This window comes from Lupinus angustifolius, chromosome LG15 (assembly GCF_001865875.1).
Source record: "Lupinus angustifolius cultivar Tanjil chromosome LG15, LupAngTanjil_v1.0, whole genome shotgun sequence".
Classification (NCBI taxonomy): domain Eukaryota; kingdom Viridiplantae; phylum Streptophyta; class Magnoliopsida; order Fabales; family Fabaceae; genus Lupinus; species Lupinus angustifolius.
In genome coordinates this window covers 19,871,637-19,891,354 of record NC_032023.1, presented here as the reverse complement: position 1 = coordinate 19,891,354, position 19,718 = coordinate 19,871,637, and the positions used below count along the sequence as shown (strand labels likewise).

At 31.0% G+C, this 19,718-nt stretch overlaps 3 protein-coding genes across 4 annotated transcripts; 2 read left to right on the top strand and 1 right to left on the bottom strand.

Annotated features, from left to right (window-relative positions):
- Positions 580-19,445, bottom strand: LOC109328222. Its single transcript, XM_019561582.1, has 7 exons — positions 19,349-19,445; positions 2,436-2,714; positions 2,042-2,171; positions 1,659-1,840; positions 1,499-1,569; positions 1,113-1,262; positions 580-1,016 (listed from the first exon to the last, which is right to left on the bottom strand). The coding sequence occupies exons 2-7, from the start codon at positions 2,707-2,709 to the stop codon at positions 855-857; spliced, it is 969 nt and encodes a 322-aa protein (XP_019417127.1). The 5' UTR covers positions 2,710-2,714; positions 19,349-19,445; the 3' UTR covers positions 580-854.
- On the top strand, positions 7,976-9,730 carry LOC109328220 (protein BIG GRAIN 1-like B). Its single transcript, XM_019561580.1, has one exon. The coding sequence runs from the start codon at positions 8,464-8,466 to the stop codon at positions 9,565-9,567; it is 1,104 nt and encodes a 367-aa protein (XP_019417125.1). The 5' UTR covers positions 7,976-8,463; the 3' UTR covers positions 9,568-9,730.
- LOC109328219 (mechanosensitive ion channel protein 10-like) lies at positions 15,976-19,581 on the top strand. Of its 2 annotated transcripts, XM_019561577.1 has the most exons (6): positions 15,976-16,088; positions 16,355-17,789; positions 17,901-18,021; positions 18,144-18,437; positions 18,527-18,729; positions 19,088-19,581. In XM_019561577.1, exons 2-6 carry the CDS (start codon positions 16,363-16,365, stop codon positions 19,347-19,349), a joined length of 2,307 nt encoding a protein of 768 aa, XP_019417122.1. In that variant the 5' UTR covers positions 15,976-16,088; positions 16,355-16,362; the 3' UTR covers positions 19,350-19,581. The 2 variants fall into 2 exon arrangements, with proteins under 2 accessions (XP_019417122.1, XP_019417124.1); XM_019561579.1 differs by lacking the exon at positions 15,976-16,088 and having other exon boundaries at positions 16,279-17,789.

Genomic DNA, 19,718 nt, shown 5'->3' with positions numbered 1-19,718 from the left:
AGTAGTTCTCTACTCATTCAATGTTCTCATCACTCCTATTTATCAGCTAGGTCAGCCATCATAGTCGCTCATATATTCCAATTTCCAACTAGGTCAGCGAACTTGGATTTCCTTAACTGTGTGTTATACACAGGTTAATATTTTCAGAAGGCAAAATTTGTTTGGGTTCCAATGTTCTATATCTTTAGTAACTAACCTTCGACGTTACTAAAAAAGGAACGGTTCCAGTGCAGAAGGTAACCTTTGACACTAGGCATATACCTTTTATGTACCATCTGCTTTAACATAAAACTAAGCATCAAAAAGTGCATATTGTAATAAATGAAGTAATCCACTTAGCAACACACTGCATACATAAATTACAGCACTTTAGTCATTCTTATCACACACATTTTGTATGGTTTTGTATGGAGAGCTTACTGTGAGAAATAAAAGCTCTTTTGATTCTCTTCACCAACAACATAAAATGAAGTAATTGTGGTCCATCATTCCAAGATGTCAAAGTATGATTCCAACACTACTCAGTTATAGCTGCAATAGACCAACAACATAAAAATGAAGTAAATATTATTAATCAAGATATGGCTAATGCTACAAAAGATTTACAATACCAGTCTAACTCAAATATACTATTTTACAAAGTCTCTCAAAAAAAAAGAAACTAATTACAAATATATATTTTTCACCGCCGAGCAACATTTACAATTAATCACACTCATATACAAGAATAACAAGATGAAGGTAAACTAATTATAAAAACAAAACATTTTACAAAATATAAAGGTAAACTGCTAAAAGAATAAGGTTGTGCTATCCTCTGTGCATAGCAACAAAAACAAAGTGTAGGATGATCTTCATGGGTTGTAATTTATTGCAGTTGGGGCAATTCCACCACAATGCTGCTTCATTAGTTCTTCAAGTCTGATAATATCTGCCTCAGTTCTTGCCCTTGTCATTGCATCTGCTGAATTTAAAGATCTTCTGAGTACTCTTATCTGCTTCACAACACTTTTGATCTGTGCACATGAACATATATAAAACATGCTCAGCAAAGGCACAATCATATATATAGTAATATTCAGAATAGCAAAGAATGTAATCATTTTATAAACCTTTCTGTGAGGCCATCTTTCTAGATCTCCCCTGCGACAAACTTTCTTCACTGCAGTAACACAAAGGTCCAATCTTCTCGCTGCTTCCCCAATAGGCATATGAAAGTAATCACTTAAATCACTCAAATTCATCTTTGATATTCTCTCTCTCTGTCCCATGCAATAGTACAACTAGTCAACAATATTGACATAATATAGAGCAATTTACATGTAATGTAACACTTCTTGGTTGAGTTCTATTAAATCAAATATCAGCTATTAAATAGTTTATCATACTATATAACTATTTAATCTTTAACCCAAAGAGACATCATTTAATGTTCCTATTTTGATGTATATATCATAAGGTGGTAGAAGTAACTAGGCAAGTTAAGAAAAAGAATAACCTTCTCTGCAAGGTTAAGTCTAGAAACCCTTCCGTTCTCAACCTCTTGTTCCATTTCATCGGATTGTCCTCCTACAAACATATATAACAAGATTGAAAATATTACACTAACAAAACATAAAAATGTTCAATAATTTTTATAAACCAATCATGAACCATACCTGAGGTATTTGGATTCAAATCGATGTAGTCATCTAAGTCATCAGCCCAATCGAATCCAGTGCAGAGGGCCTCATAATAAGCATAGAATGGATCTTGCACCATAGCATAGCCTGAAGAACTTTGACCCAGACAATATTGCACTAGGAAATTCTTGATTTCTTGAATGTTTTTCGTGCTAAAACTGATCAAAGAAGGTAAGAGTCAGGGTAGTAATCATTAAAGAATACGCAAAAAAGGATTTTGCTATTAGACAGTGCATGAGAGTTAGAATTCAACTAAAAGAATGAATAATAAAACTTTTTTGTAGTTGGTCGTTAAATAGCATGGTGTTAAGGGAAATTAAAAGCAATACCACATAAAATAGGAAGTTCATTGAACGTACTCAATCATTTGAATTTGAGGGTTAGATGAAGAACCCCAATTGTTATTCCAGGCACTTATATTCTGATGATAAATTGCATGACATATCATTCCAAGCCTTCCATGAATCTCAAGTTTATTGAAGTTATTACCTACCAATCACCCAAAACACACATGCAAATTAATAGATTTGTATACAGAAAATGACAAAGATAAAGAGAAGCCCGAAATAATGATAAAATCCATTAATCATATATGGCAAGTAGTATATCTGTATGTCTGTGCGTGAAAAACTTCAAGACAACTTTGAGATTTATAGAACAAAAATGCATGTACATTACGCTATAAACCTCAATAAGGTGTCATGCATTGACGTGCAAGATACATTATTGATTGCTCAATGGTTTTAAAATTACCATTGGTGTGAAGGATCTCTCTCAGAACTTGACAACACGTACAACTAAAACGGGTTGGTGGCTCAGGCCAATAGGAAAGTGGCATGACGTCAACGTTGTTGTTATTGTTGTTGAAATTCTGTGACCCTAATAAATTATCATTCCAGTTTGGTAAGGGTTGAGTTGAACTCTCTGCATGCACTTGTGATGGACCCGCTTCAAATATATTGCTTCCTCCGGACCCTCCACCAATTCCTCCTCCATTGAGGAAATAATTATTACTCATGTTGTGCATGGAGTGATCTTGAATCAATGGGTCCATAAACGATTGAACATGATTATTATTATGATTGAATTCTTGGACTGCATTATTTCCAAGTCCATAGTAAATTGGTTGGGACATTGGAGCAAGTATAGAATTATGGTTAACATCTTGAAGTCCATTATTTCCAATTGGATGATGATGAATTTGTTGGGATGGTGGAGATAGGAGTGTAGTGTTGTTAATAACATCTTCAAGTAGTCCATTATGGATTTTTTGTTGTGGCAATGTATTGAGTAAATTAGTGTTGTTATTGATGAGATTGAAAAGGTTTGGGTGGAGTGAAATATCATATGGTTCATGATATGGAACAACAAATTGGGGATCACCCATTTTTGTTTTGATGAAGTTGATGGAATTAGCGGCGCCAAACACAAAGCGCCGCTAATGTGAAAAGGGATTGTGGTGTGGGAATTTAAGAAAGAACCGTAAGAGATTAAGACAACCAAACTTTGAAAAGGTTTGTTGTATGAATGGTGATTATTTATAAGGGTTAAAGGCGTTATGGCAGTTAATGACCGTTAAGATAATTCAAACGCTTCGGGTGAAGTGTGTTGGATAGTTTGAAAACAGAATGTTTAAATAAATTGTTAAATTTCTGTACACGAAATGTTAGAAAATATATATAAAACAACGGGATTATTTATGTGCTTATATAGTATGAAAATATTGAAATTTTCCCATCCAAATGCACGATATCATAATTGGAAGATTATTGTATACTATAAATGTAATGGAAACTAATTTCATAAAGTACGCAATCCATATAAACTAACTTGAGATTTCCATAATTTTTCATGTGTCAGAGCAATTCCACTTTAGTAAATTCTATGTATTAAAATAAAATTAGTTTTGTAATATAGGCCAAAGGTAACAGCAATACACACCCTAAAAATGAGTGCTGTTTTCATTTATTATAAAAACGGATTAATGCTCGTATTATAGATTTTAAAAAGAATATTAAAAGAATTAATTCTTTTATGAAAATTATACATTTTACACCTATAACTTATACTAAAAAATATAATTTAAATGAAAATTAAATTAGCACGATATATAGATATTAAGCATTCATTAAATGTTAAAAAAAGTACAACACAATATCATTTCATAAAATTAAAATACTAATTATTCTGGATCTGATATAGGTCGACAACAGTGATGAGAATTGATTAGAGTAGAAAAATAAAGTTACAAGTACATTTTCTTGATTCGTTTGACCTAAAATTCTCCAACATTCAGACAATCTTATTCTGATAAAGTACTTTTTCTACTCAAATAGTCATATCCAATATATAGATATAAATAACATACGGAGAGAATAGACATCTAATCCTTATCAATTCAGTTCTGATGAGAAGTTCCATTTTCATCCGATATAAAGAAGAAGAAAGACTTCATATCATGGATGAATCCTCCACTCAAAATATAATTTGATAAGACATTTTTATTATTTTATATATAATAAAATGACATTTTTATTATTAAAAATACATGAATAATAAAAGATCTTGTTCTTTGATCACTGTCCCTACCGGTTATTAAATTTCCTGAAAATGCAATTACCATCGATCTGATGTTTCAAGTACTTAAGATGATTGTCTTGTTATTGTTGGAAGGCAGCCTTATTTAAATTGGTCACGACGTTCTTTGAATCCGAATTGAGAGAGCAATTCAGAAAGTTTAGTGTCAAATAACTTTTTCTGTGCGTATCCAAGATAGGGTGCACAAGGGGGTGGCTCATAGTTTATGTCTTGAGGCACCTATACATGGAACAATTACAATTGAGGCAAATCATTTGTGCTCATATAGCTCATGGTTTTATATGCCAATGCTGGGGTTCTTCGATCTTAGTGTAACTATGATATATCCGTTTCAGTATAGTTAATCATGGTGTTTTGCTTCCCAATCTAAATTATTTGAGTCTCGTGCGTTATCAAATTAATCTGCAGGTAATAGCCAGTGATATCTTTGCCCAAGAGATTGTAATGGTTTGCACCAAATCTCTAATCTACATCCAGATCTTGGAACATAGATTAGTTGTTTCCATTCTTGTCACTATTTCTTATACCACCAATCAGAAAGTGTAACTTAAATAAAAAGAAAATACATAAAAACAAAACCTAGCATTTTTATAATATTTTATGAAATTTATTTGGCTAGAGATATGATGATATAATATTTGTAGGACAGATGATCTTTGTTCTATATCTTTCCCAACACCATATGGCAGTGTTAAATGCTAAACATAAGTCACAAATAAACATTTAACCAGCTTGATTTTAAAAACTAACCAATCTTTATTTTCCTCATATTTCATTAGAATCTCAACTCCAAAAGTTAATATTTATTAAGACGAGTTCAGTATTGAAACAAGAAGAAAAATGAGATTTGTTAATTTTAAAATATTTTATTGAAAAGTAATTTAAGTATTAAACTCTCCTATGAAGAGAGTATGAATGTGAGTTTTGTCTTTCCAACAAATTTTTTAGAGACATATATACAATTATTAAATTGAAGAGAAAACATGTATACACTGATAGTGTAAAAAATTTCTTAGATGATCATAACATTATTTATCATTTATTTTTAGTTATTATTGAGTTTTAAATATAAATAATACAAATAAATGATAGATGATATAATAACTATTTATACATTATTAATTTATTAGATAAAAGTAATACAAATAATACATTAATACACTATAAATCTTTATAGCTGCCCGTATATAGATATGGTATAAGAACCAAATTTGTTTAACATAACTTGACTCCAACTTGATAGCTCAACCTGGCTCACACTGTTTGACAAATCTATTTTTAATTATTTTCTTTTTTAAAGCACAACTATATTCTTATGTTCCATTTAGAGATGTAAGCACTGCATGATTTTTTTCATTTTATTCTCCGAATTTTGTTGATAATCTATTTATTTAACCTATTACGTTTTGAGATTTTTAGAAAATTAAAATTGGAAATGGTGAAGGCAATTTATATCATGCCAATAAGGTTGACATAACTAGTTAAACCTTTTGCTTACACTTATATCATGCATGCCTACACTAATCTAAATTTTCATGTAAAACAAAACGTAACATACCATATCTCAACCTCCATCTTTAGCAAATAAAAAAAATTACAAATGAACTTAATCTGTAGGAAATATGTAAGAAAATCTCACATGCTTTAATTTCCTCTAAACATTATAAAAAATACATCACATTGTCAATCCATTATAAATAAATCATACTTTGCTTTCGGTGGAAGGAATATTTTCTCGTGATTGCCCTTTATATTTTCTCATGCAGCAACTTTGGTGCCTATTTTTTGTACCTCAAATAACCTATAATTCAATATCTAAAAGACTAATCTATTGAAGTACTATGAAATATATAATGGATAATTCCTCTTAATCTATATATGTATTTTGATAGTCGAATCTAACATCATATGTTAGACTGACTTAAACGCCTTCAGTATTGGGTAAACATTTTGCTCGCAGTTGCAATACAAATTAATGTATTGAAAAAAATCACTTTAAAAAACGTATTGATGATTCAAATGGTTACAAAGTTACCAAACTCAGCGCCCCATAATTGGTGCAAAGAGTCACCAGGCTCCTGGGTTAAATGGGATGGAAATCATTGTCTCAAACGATGTCTTACTCTATGTCTTAAACTAATTAGAGTGTTTCATTTTATTACTTGTTGTTTTTAAAAAAAATATTGTTTCCACGTGTTAATATATAATTGGTTTAAGACGGAGAATGAGACACCATTATAAACATGTGATGTTCATAAGAGTTAAATGACCAAATTTAGAGGCTCCCTCTATAAATTTACTAATCTTAAAAGACCCCATGATTAAAGCCTTTCTTTGTCTGATCCACATCATTAAAAACTGTCATTTCCATTTTGTTTAGGAACGCGGGTTTTAACCACTTTCAAATTCTATTCAGTAACAATATGTAAGTGTTCAAATAATGCCAAAAACAAACGACAAATTAGTACAAATTACTGAACTTAAGACCTTTAAATTTTAATACGGGTTTTCAATCGCGGTTGAATGACTGATTTAGAAAATTGTAAAAACTAAAAACCAAAATTCCACTAATTAGTAATATATCTATTATAGTTCTTTAAGCTTATATATCTACTAAATCAAAATTTAGTTTGAGGGAATGCATACGAGTTGTGCATGATCATAGACGATCATCAATCCCATAAATATTTTTTTAGTGAAATTTACATATTAGATACTAATATGGGAATATAAAATTAAATGTATTAATCCTGAACAAATGCTATTTCTAATCCTCAACATGTGTCAAATAACATAATCTTTAAATTAATTTATATTAAAATGTTTAAGATATTAATTATTATTTTATGTAACAAACAAAACAATAGATAATGATCATGTACAGCAAAATAGTGTCTTCTCAATTTTTTAAAAACAACTGATATTATTAAACATTTAAACATACCAAGCATATTATATACCAACCATATAGCTAGGAACTCAAACTTCGTGCATATTCATCCCTTCCAGGCTATAGTCCACAATATTAATATGCCAAAAAATTGAACAATTCAATGGGAGCAGCAATGAATCTTACCAAGAGAAAGATAATGTTTGATTTTATTAATATTTTATATTTTATGCAAATAAATATTGAATACATTATAGTGTTACCTAACAAAAAAATCAATTATCTTCAAGACAGCTCAATTGGAATTTGGAACGTATAATCGTAGCCGATTTTGTTTTCAATTTACCTACCACGTATAAGCAACAAAATCAATTATCAGTCATGACAGCTCAATTGGAGTAGTATATTCATTAATTGCCTTTGTATTTAAAAACATTCATTACCAAACTTAGAAATTAGAATTAAAATCATCAGCCCCTGACACAGAGGATGTTAATATTCCAGTACACGGAACCATAGAATCTAAATAACTGGTTCATATGTTCAAATTCAAATGAGGGATTTTTAACATCAGTCCTTGTGTTGTGTCTGATTATATATAAGGGAAACTTGGAAAAATATTATTATATTAAGTTATATAATTTACCAATTCTATTATTCATTAATATATAAATATATTTTTTTATTTTCACTCAAGTTTTTTTGGAAAAATAAAAATATTTTGATTATGAATTCATTTATTACACATAAAAAGAAATAAAAAAATTCTAAAAAGGTTATAAAAAATAGGAGAGGAGTAATAATCTAAATTCAAATGCCTAGCACATATTTTTTTAATGCGTGAACTAGCTTTGAGGCTATGAGCTCGTACTAATGAATGCTGCCATCGAATACTTGACCAAACCAATCTTCATCAACGGCTACAATTCGAATTGAACGCTCATCAAAACCAAAAAAAGAAAATGGTGATGCATGCGCGTGATAACAACAATACCTTTATAAATTCTCAATCACCCTTCCCTTAATCTCTTCTATCTCCAAAGCGTGCCACTCTCTTTTTCTCATTACTCTCTTTTTTCTAACCATCAATTACTCTCTTCACGTTTTCTTCTTCCATTTCCAACAACCAAATCTAACAAAATCATATTCATCGATTAACCGTGTTCTTCTCACACATTATCATTTTATACATCTTCTTATATGGCAGCTTTTAAATCTTCCTCACACTAAAAAGCACTACCCCACTAACTTCATCATTTCATTTTTCACTCGTGCTTCTCCACTTACATCATCATGCACAGTTTCGATAACAATAGGTTTATAAACTTCGATGAAAAAAATCCTTCTTTCTCTTCCACCCTTCTCGACAAAATTTACCGTTCCATCGACGAAGGAGAGAGAAAGAGCAGCGACATGAAGTTCTATAGAGAAACAACAACAGTGAGGAAACAGAGTAGAAGCAATGTTAAATTCATCAGAGCGAGTGATAAGGTTGATATTCAAGGGAGACAACATAATATTTCGCAAATGCATCACCATCGCGTTCATGATCATGAACGTGATGTTATGTTCTTCAGCTCCGTTTCAAATTCTTCTGACTCTAGCTCTGGAACATTATCGTCTTCCGACACAGAATCATTGTACGGTATGAGATCAAAGGCTTCGTGTTTTGTACCATATCCGAAGCCTAAGCCAGTGAGAACTAACGTGTCTGAAAAAACAGAGAAGAAAATTACAGAGAGAAAACATAGTAATATGTTTCTTGAACAGAAGAAGAATGCGCAAATATTCGATAGTTATTCCAACATTGAAAGCAGTGAAGAGGGTTTAATCAAATCCAAATCTCGAGCCATGAAGATTTACAATAATCTGAAGAAAGTGAAGCAACCAATATCTCCAGGTGGAAAACTCACAAATTTTCTGAACAAATTGTTCGCAACAGGGAACAACACAAAGAAACCAAAGAGTACTTCCTCTGTTGAAGACACAAACGCTGAGAGAAAAACACAAGCGGGTTCTACATGTTCTTCAGCATCATCATTCTCAAGATCTTGTTTAAGCAAGACTTCACCTTCCTCAAGAGAAAAGTTGCGAAACAATGGTGTTAAAAGAACAGTGCGGTTTTACCCTGTAAGTGTGATTGTTGATGAAGATAGTAGACCCTGTGGCCATAAAAGCTTGTATGAAGAAAAAGAGTTACAATTCCAACAGAACAAGAGTAATTTCCATCCAACGGGAATTGACGATGATGCAGCAAGTGATTCAAGTTCGGATCTTTTCGAGCTTGATCATCTAACAGTGTTTGGAAATGATGATAGGTATTTTGAGGAGCTTCCAGTGTATGAAACAACTCATCTTAGTACTAATCGTGCCATTGTTAATGGCCGAATAATGTAGTTCTAAGCTACTACACACGTTACATAACTATCGTTTTGTTATTTTTTTACTGTAGTGTTTTTTCTTAAGCACTAATTATAATTAATGGTTTTGTTCTCATACCAAGTGTATATAAATTGATTTGCGTGCAATGATTGTGGATTTATATATGCAAAATTTGTCATCTTCTATAAAGATCTCGTGTTGATTAATACATTTTTATTTCTTGGATTTTGTCTATCTCTAATTACTTTTTATCTTCCCAATATTTTTCCCGTATATGCCTATATGGGCTATGAAATATGCCTCTAATTCATCCATTACTCTTTCTCCACTTTAAAAATCAATTCATAAAGAGAACCTAAAGTTGAAAAATATTAACCAATGTTTGTTTGTCCCAATGGCAATTAAGCAATGTTTTAGTTGGATTCTACATAGAAAAGATAAGTATTGAGAGAGTAGTGTTTTTCCCTTTAAGCCAATATTTTTTACTCGATTAAGATCTGTTAGAGTCCAACGTTATGGGCACTTATAATCGACCAAAAACAAAATGTTAAAATTGAAAATTGAGATGTAATGTTTTTGTTATATTTTGGAGAAGTTGGTATAAAACCAAACGTTAGCGGTTTACGTTAATAGACTCAAATTTACATGGGGATGCTATTGGTGCTTAATCACGTGGCAACTTGAACAATGCCTATCATCAATGTACATTAACTTTTTTTCTTTGTATCGATGCTTATCTAGGTATGTGTGCATGTTCTTGTCACAGAATGTTTTGAATAACGAGAGAACAGTAACTGGGTTATTTATGAAAGTGTATGGGTACTTGATTTTCTAAAAAAAGAAGGTTACGTTGGGGATGTGTAAATTCTTTAGATCATGATCAAACGTTCAGATAGAGTAGTTAGATGAAGAAAGAGAAAAAGAAATGATCAAAAGGGGCAAAAAAAAAATAAAGATAGAAAACGAAATATTCGAAATCGTAATCACAACTCACAAGTAAGATGAGAGAATGTGATGGTAAAGAAAAAAAGGTAGAGATCTACGCCCATAGGAATAAAGTGAATATTAAAGCTTCTTCTTTCTTCATCTCTTGTATTAGTATTGGCCCAGTTAACTTGCATTTTGCGCTACCATCTCCATGCATTCAAGAATAATTTCAATTTTCAAAGGCTTTTCTTCTTTTGAAATTTAAAAATATTATGCTTTATGATAAATCCCTTTATGATCGGAGTGAACATTTAATGATGATTACATGTGTGAAGAGGCAATACTACAAGAGTGAAATATCTATTACTTACAACATAAAATTTTATCTAAGAGTTAATCATAATTGAAAATAAATAATAGATAATACAATAATAGTATATATATATATATTGGGTGATAATGAATTAAACTTTGTTAGTAGAATATTTGTGAACCTAACAAAACTTTACCCTAATGAATCAAAATAATTGACGAATATTCTTACCGAGTACAAGTGGTAGCATAATGACATGTGGCTAAATTTTGACAACTAGTGCCGCTGTTAGAATAGTTTAGCAAAATTCAACATTTCAAATAGACTGTTGAAATATTTAAGTCCTACGTTGCTTAAATGGATGATCCGTATAAGAATCTGAGCAGTTCCCATTCTGAATTAGTTTTTGGGTACAATTAAGTGAAATGTTATGACACCCATGACAGGTGATTATTTATTTTTTGTCTGTGATAAATGATCTCTCCAACAACAATAGAGATTTAAGTATAAAAAAATGTAAGATACTTAAAGCTATATCTAATATTAAAAACATTACATTATATTTTGTTTAAACATTAAAAAGGAAATTATTTAATATTTTAGTTATAAAATATAACAATTAATTTTTTATTTAAAATTATTAATATTTTTATTCTCGAAAACTAAATTTTCAAATGAAAAAAGAAATAAACAGAAAATATTTTGAATCATTATCTCTATAATTTTATACCAAAATACTTAATAATAACATTTTATTAAAATAGTAAACAAAGTAAGTTACAATAGAGTATAGTTAATATTTAAAGTATTTAAAAATCAAATTAAGTTTTTTAGACAAAAATGACAACAAAGTTTTCGAAATGACTAACATGCTTAATAAGCTTCAAAAAAAGTATTTATGAAGTCTTAAAATATAGTTTTAACGCTTCCTAAGTATAAGTATTTTCAATCAAAAATATTTATTTAAAGTTATTATTATTTAAATCTCAAAAAATTATTTTTCCAATTATAATGGAAAGTAAACCAAAGATGATTTAAATTTTATCATTATAATTTTAAACGAAGTGATGAACAATAATAATTTCTGATTCTCAATTGTAAATAAAGTAAGTGATAACTGTATAGATAAGATATTTTTGAGGATATTATATAAATACTAGTTAGTAGTATTTGAAAATGAAAATGATGATCAATGAATTGATTCCATTTCATCTTTATACTATGTTTGCACCCTGTACCTAGTGGAGTACCTTGTGTTGGATTGAACCTTGTTGTGTTTTTACTGGTAGAAAAAACTTTCAACTTTGACAACAAATGTTACTGGGGTGTTAAGATTGGTTGTTGATTGTGTTATCTTGGTCAATGATTAGAGTATACGGATACTGTGGCCCCTATTAGTTTGTTTGGTTACTATGTAAATTGTATTATGATTAGTTATTGTTTGTGATATGTTTCTTGATGATGGATGTGTGGTTCATACTAAAAATACTGATATGTTATGTTTCTTCCCCGGTTATGGGCATGCAGTCCATACTCTTATATTATGTTCCCTCAATGATTTCTGTATTACGCATTTACACTTATTGTTATGTTTTTTTTCTTTCTTATTAGACAAATGTACATTTGATACCAGTGCTTTAACTCCATCATGCATGGTTGATTTTCCATGTATACCTATGACAGTTGGCCATTCTTTAAAACTAATATAATGTGTCTGATATTTTTATCTAACTATTGTGATTTTTATATCAATATTCTTTTCTATCTACCTTGAAAATTTCACATATAATACAATTATTGAGAAATCATAGTGTTACAAATAATTGAGAGCAGGGCTATTTTATAGCAGCAACATTTTGCTTTAGAATTCACGCGCAATGATTTGCTTATGCATTTCATCTCTTCTAGTACTCTAAGCAATTACAAAGGAGGATGCTAATGCTGTCTAGAGAAACTTTTAGGAATCCTAATCATGGTCATCATGTTAATGCTGTCACCATTTATTCTCCTCAATGACTATATTGAAAAATAAAAAATCTTGCAAGAAGGAAATGTACACCTTGTTTTTTTTATTGAGCAATTCCATACCGAACATCATATTCAACAAAACAAGGGTTATCTTTGTTGGGTTTCAAGGAGTCAAACCTCTCCAATATATGAGAGGAAAGTGACATGAAAAAGCAAAGAAAAATAAAATGTAATCACCCTTATTTTAAGCTTTTTATTCAGAGTGAAATAATATTTTTACCTTTATAACTAAAAGAACTTTTCTCTCCAATACTAAAGTGGATTTGTTTTCGGGTTTCAAGATATAGAGTAGTGGGTGTATAATAGTGTAAAACCTTGTGGAGGTGATTAATTTCCCCTTTGAGACATTTGATGGCCATGAGTTCCTATCTCTTTTGAAATCTAAAGATATTTATGACTGAAGTGGATCTTGCTTCTCACATATATAATAGGGATCAAATACTAATATTATTCTTAAAAAACTTAGCTTACCAATGACGTTAAAATACTAGTTTGTTAATAATCATGTTAGTCCTAGTTGGTTATATGTACGTGATTTTTTTTATTGGACTGGTTATATTATATATTATGTTAGTTTAGTTATATTATTTATAAATTCGATGCTCACTAGTGAATGGTGATGAGAATGGACTATGGATTCCTATATATCATCATTTTGAATTAGGATTATCTCTAATAATAGAGATAATTTTTCTTACAATTATAATGAATGATAAAATATCTTATAATTATATTTAAAGAATAAAAATATCACATTTTTTATGTTGTATGTGATGTACTTGCTCCTGTAAGTCCTAACTCCATTATTTCCCACCTACAGCAAGCTGGCAATGCTTGGTTGGTACGTTTTGTCTCTTGTTCTTTTCTGTCTGGCAGCATATATCTATATATCATGAATTTTATAGTCTAGTTCGTTCTTGATTTCCCTTTATTTTTTTTGACCAAATAGTAATCTTTTTAATTAATTTATAAGTTCATGGGCTAGATAATTTTTAAAGTTAAACAAATATTAGTATTTTAAGTTGAATTTTTATAACTTTTAAGTGAAAATTGGTTTGACAATTTTTAACTTCATGCGTGGCAGTTCACTTTCCTCAAAACACTTGGTGTTCTGTATGATATATTGTACAAAGTTATAAGCTTCTAGTGTTATTTATTAGTCTATAAGCTATGTTAAGTAACTTATGTAAGTTCAATCTTTTGGTACATTTACTTTTTTGGGGTACAATATCTAAATAAAATTTAAAAGCTTGTAGCTTATTAAAAACATCTTTTACAAAACATCAGATTATTTTAGTTTAACAACCTAATTGAATAGAAAATATTTTCAAACAGATTCTAATATTTCTGGAAAAATCTGAGGATGGGATCCACTTATTAAAGTGAGTGGAAGTGAATGATTTAAGTGAATGTGTGTAATCACTCTGTTGGGTAATGCCTTTATTTTGGAAATAAAATGTGGACTAGTTAATCATAAAAAGAAGTTTATTCTAGATACTTCTCAAAATATTAAACACAATATTTTCTTCTAATTTTTTTCTTTCTTAATTCATCAACTCTAAGGCTTAGGGCACTAGCTAGAATACTCCTTAAAAAATGTTCTGTATACAACAATTTTATACAAGTTCAAATTTATGTGAGTTGGTGAATATGAAAATATTTAATAATGAGACTAAAATAAAGAAATATGTCCAAAAGCCTAGATATTATTGAAATTTGATTGATTATAAATAGTATCAAAGGATTAAATCCTTCCTATATATAAATATTTGATCTTCCAATTTTTTATCATATTAAAAATATTATCACATTAGTTCTTATAAGAATTTACTTAATGGAACTTTAAATTTTTAGGAGCTTAATTTGACGACATTATCTTATTTTACCTCCATTATTATTAACAGGAGCATACATGATATATTCAAGAGAAAGTCATTTTCTTCCTCTCACTATTTTTCATGTTTGTCTCATAAGAAATAATACTAAAATATATTTTTTCTAACCCCCTTATCTTACTAGAGGAAGACTTACATGAACATACTCGTGAAAACAAATTAAATGTCTCAACTACTAGATTCATTAAAAAAATGTTATTAAAAATAACAAAACCCTTATTCATTAACCCACATTATTTGGTGTCCATTATATGAACAAGGATCCTCTCCCATTATATACACATATCCTTTGAAGTTTCTTCTAACAATTTTTCTTCTATGTTTTCTCCTCTTCGAATTTTTTTTCCCAAAAGCAAAGGAACCACCATGTTAAACAATCATTCTCATTTGTTTATTAGTGAATACTATTTTGTCTGTTCCAAAGAAATGCTACAATAATAGGATAAATAAATGACATATCCTCAAATAAACAAATAAATCATTCTCATTTTAGGAGAATTATTTATTATACATTTTGTACAAAGTTACTTGTTAGTAGGAAAAAACATACAACAAAAACAACATTATTTCAATAGAGTATATAATATATATACCAAAATAAACTATACAAATTTGAAATTTAATCAAATAGTGAAGCATTTTCATATATTACTAGTATCGATTATAACTATAATTATTTCCCCTCATATATATGACTGCTAGTAGTTAAAAAAACATGTTTAAAACTCGGTGGAGCTCATTTATAATGACATATGTGTGTACTAGTACTGATTTTAGCAGGGAGTACCAACCTGTCATGTTTTTTTCCATCGACATCTGAAATTTTATCTTCTATAAATTTAAAATCTAGGTAGGGAGAGCATAAAAATTTATATATATGCATTTTATTATTCATCCTTCATTTAATTTTTTTAAAAAAAAATTAATAATAATTAAATATCAATGATGAATAATTCAATAACTCTGTAAAAAATCATATACTGTCATTCATATATCTTTTTCTCATGAAAATATACTATATTAATTATAAAAAAATTTAATATGTATACACTAATAATGTAATTGTTTTTTATACTGTCACTAAATCATCTATATTTCACAATTTTTTTCTATTGATTCAATATTATAGTGGGGAACAATATTTGAGACATGATGAAAACATAAAATCTTCATACCCACTTATGCCACGAGATATAAATGTCACTTAACATGTACTTGTTGGTTCTTAAACCACTGTCCCCTCTTCCTCCTTCTGCTTCTTCTCTAATCTCTGCTCACTTTCTCGTTTCATTTTTGTTCTCACTTCTTACCCTTTCATTTCCCACTTTGATCTCTCTGCCTCAAACCCTTGTAGTTCTACTTCACTCACACATGTAAGTATTCTCACTCTTTTAACTCTTCAATCAATATCAAACTACCTACCTAACTTTTCAACACTTCCTCTCTCACCCACACTCTTTACATCACTACTACTTTCTACTTACTATTTTTACATTTCCACACACTTATTCACCTTTTTCATGCTACCCTTTTAACACCCAACACTGGAATAAAATGTTTCTTACTCAAAGTTTTGATTTTGATCATTACCTAAACGAAAGGTTTAATTTTTAATAGCATAACTCATTATTATGCATAGGGTTCTTAATGGATGCTGCTAACAAGCATCAAATAAACATGGCTGAGAACAAAACAGAAGTGGTTGTGACCATTCCAAATTCTGGTGAAGAAAGCCATGATTCCAAAGGAGTTGGATCTTTAACAACTAAGCAATGCAGAGATGATTCACCTCACACAATGTTCAATGATAATGAGGTTACTGCAAAGTCACCACCTTTACATTGTGCTTCTCCTGAGATAAGGTTCAGTCCCAGCCCAAACAAGCCCCCTAGAGTTCCTAATGTGAATGGTAACCTTATCAGAAGAAAATCACTTTCAAGGTCAATGTATTCGAAACCCAAATCAAGGTTTGGTGAACAACCTTATCATATTGATGGTAACATGTTAGAAGATAATAGTATTTCAGCTTTACAAGAACAGTTAGCTGATAATTCGCCATATAGGAACTCTTTCAGTAATGCATCTCCTGGTAACAAACCCGGGCTGGTTAATAGAACCGCTTCTATAACTTCCGTCATCACTCCCAAGACGCCGTTGATGGGGGAGGATGAGGGAGAAATCATTTACAGGAAAGTGGAATTGAGTAAAGGAAAACGTAAGAGAGTGAAAACAAAGGTTTTAATAGAATGGTTTATATTTGTGTACCTTGTGTCGAATCTCGTGGCTAGCTTAACAGTTGATAAACTGAAAAGTACATCTATTTGGGGTTTAGGGGTTTGGAGATGGACTGTGCTTTTGATGGTAACTTTTTGTGGCCACTTAGCTACTAGATGGTTCATGCGCATTGTTGTTTTCTTGATCGAAATAAACTTTCTGTTGAGGAAAAAGGTGCTGTATTTTGTTCATGGGCTTAAGAAAAGTGTCCAGGTCTTCATTTGGCTTGCTTTGGTTCTTCTCACGTGGGTGCTGTTAATCAATCATGTGGTGCGGCGATCTAAATTGGCCACAAAAGTTTTGGACGCTGTAACTTGGACTCTTCTCTCCCTTCTCATTGGAGCATTCTTTTGGTTGTTGAAGACATTGTTACTAAAGATTTTGGCATCAAATTTCCATGTCAAATCTTTTTTTGATCGAATTCAAGAAGCAATCTTCCACCAGTATGTTTTGCAGACTCTCTCTGGGCCTCCACTCATGGAAGATGCTGAGAAGATCGGGGGATTGCGAAGTGTTGGTCAATTTAGTTTCAGGAGTACAGCAGGGAAAGGTGGTAAAAATAAAGACGTTATAGATATGGCAAAGCTTCACAAGATGAAACAGGAGAAAGTTTCTGCTTGGACTATGAAGATTTTGGTAGATGCAGTGATGAATTCAGGACTATCCACAATCTCTAATTCACTAGATGAAAGTTTCTATGATGGAGGAACTGACCCAATTGATAAAGAGATAACGAATGAGATGGAAGCAACTGCCGCTGCCTATTCCATATTCAGGAACGTTGCTGGCCCTGGTTGTGAGTAAGTATATTTGCACTATGCAACTACCACTCGCTGATGCTTGTAAATGTGTTTGTCTTATATTTTATTTCCACTCTTGTTACTCCTAAAATGTTCTCTCATTATGAATAGGTACATTGATGACTACGATCTCCGGAGGTTCATGATTAAGGAAGAAGTGGATCTGGTATTGCCCCTACTGGCACAAGTAGAGACAGGACAAATCAACAGAAAGTCTTTAACAGAATGGGTGGTAAGGTCTTCTATATATTTGCATCTAAAATTTGTCCGGGTAATGAAGGGTTAAAATTATGTTTGGTTAGGAAAGATTACGCTCCATGATGTTTGTGAACTATGAATGTTTGTGTTCTTCAGTTGAAGGTATATCAGGAACGTAAAGCACTAGCACATGCCTTATGTGACACCAAAACTGCTGTAAAGCAATTAAACAAGCTTATAACGGGGATCCTAGTGGTGGTGTCAATAGTAGTGTGGCTTCTACTAATGGGGATTGCAACAACAAAAGTACTTGTATTCCTCTCATCGCAGCTAGTGCTCTCAGCTTTCATGTTTGGAAACACATGCAAGAATATTTTTGAAGCTATCATCTTCGTGTTTGTAATGCATCCATTTGATGTCGGTGATCGATGTGTGATAGATGGTGTTGAGGTAAGTTATAGTAGTCATTTTTATTTCATTGTTCAACAGTTACATATGGATACAATAATAAATAGTAATGCCTTCTTAAACTCTGACAGCTACTGGTTGAAGAAATGAATATATTGACAACTGTCTTCTTGAAGCTTAATAACGAAAAGGTTTACTTTCCAAACTCAGTCCTAGCGACAAAACCGATCAGCAATTATTACAGAAGCCCTGATATGGGTGATAGTGTAGAATTCTCGATTGATTTTCTGACACCAGTGGAGAAGATTGGGGCACTCAAAGAAAAAATAACAGAGTAAGCTGGTCATATATTGATGGATTAAATGAGTAGATTATTCAGATTCCTCTTTTTCTCTTGAAACTTGAACTCACCAGCATTAAAACCATTATCGTTAAGTTATAGTTTCCGATTTCCGATTATTTGTTGTCTATCAATCAATTACACATACCATGTCTTATTTTTGAGGTAGACATTGTTGGATTCAAATGTTTTTAATCATGCAGCGCTGTATTATTGGACCGCAATATAAAAAAAACTTTTATACGAGTAGTGTGTTGTATCATAAATAATGATCTTGCATTTGAGTTTGATTTGTAGTTCGGGACTTGATGGTTCCATCCACTGATTGTAGTATTTCCCCCCTTCGAATTAGGTACATGGATGGCAATCCACAGTACTGGCATCCTAATCACAACTTAGTAGTAAAGGAGATTGAAAATGTCAACAAGATTAAGATGGGTTTGTATGTTACCCACACAATGAACTTTCAAGACTTCGGGCAAAAGACCAAGCGAAGAAGTGAACTTGTGATGGAAGTAAAGAAAATATTTGAAGAGCTCAATATCAGATACAACCTTCTTCCTCAAGGTGTTCATCTCAGACACATGGAATCAGATAAAACTGTACTCAAGTAATGATTATTATGCATGGTTTTGATCAGTCATATACCCTGAATCCTTTTATTTGATATAATTTATGATTGGTGTGTTTAGTACTTTAGAAATAGTGCATGGAAATATTAGCCATGTTGCTACATAAGATATGAAATTACTTCAAGTGGATATAGAGTAAATGTTGAACTCTATCCCCTGCCTATGGCTATAGTTTGACTAGGTTGGCATTACTTAAAGTTCTGGTGTAAGTTGATTTTTCACTTATTTTTGCAAAGGCTGTAGTATATGAGAACATGAAAGTTGAAAAAGTCTTTCACTTGAATTGCCCCATTTTCTAGCTTTGATCAATCTTACTAACACTTATTTGCATATACAATGCATTTTTCATCT

What these genes read in the sequence shown, in the direction of transcription:
- LOC109328222 (XM_019561582.1), bottom strand. Translation starts at nt 2,709, where the DNA reads ATGCACAACATGAGTAATAATTATTTCCTCAATGGAGGAGGAATTGGT. An exon ending in AGAGATCCTTCACACCAATG is followed by an intron (nt 2,172 to 2,435) that starts GTAATTTTAAAA and finishes GGTGATTGGTAG; the next exon opens with GTAATAACTTCAATAAACTT. An exon ending in TTTGAATCCAAATACCTCAG is followed by an intron (nt 1,570 to 1,658) that starts GTATGGTTCATG and finishes ATATGTTTGTAG; the next exon opens with GAGGACAATCCGATGAAATG.
- LOC109328220 (XM_019561580.1), top strand. Translation starts at nt 8,464, where the DNA reads ATGCACAGTTTCGATAACAATAGGTTTATAAACTTCGATGAAAAAAAT.
- LOC109328219 (XM_019561577.1), top strand. Translation starts at nt 16,363, where the DNA reads ATGGATGCTGCTAACAAGCATCAAATAAACATGGCTGAGAACAAAACA. An exon ending in GTTGCTGGCCCTGGTTGTGA is followed by an intron (nt 17,790 to 17,900) that starts GTAAGTATATTT and finishes CATTATGAATAG; the next exon opens with GTACATTGATGACTACGATC. An exon ending in GTGTGATAGATGGTGTTGAG is followed by an intron (nt 18,438 to 18,526) that starts GTAAGTTATAGT and finishes AAACTCTGACAG; the next exon opens with CTACTGGTTGAAGAAATGAA.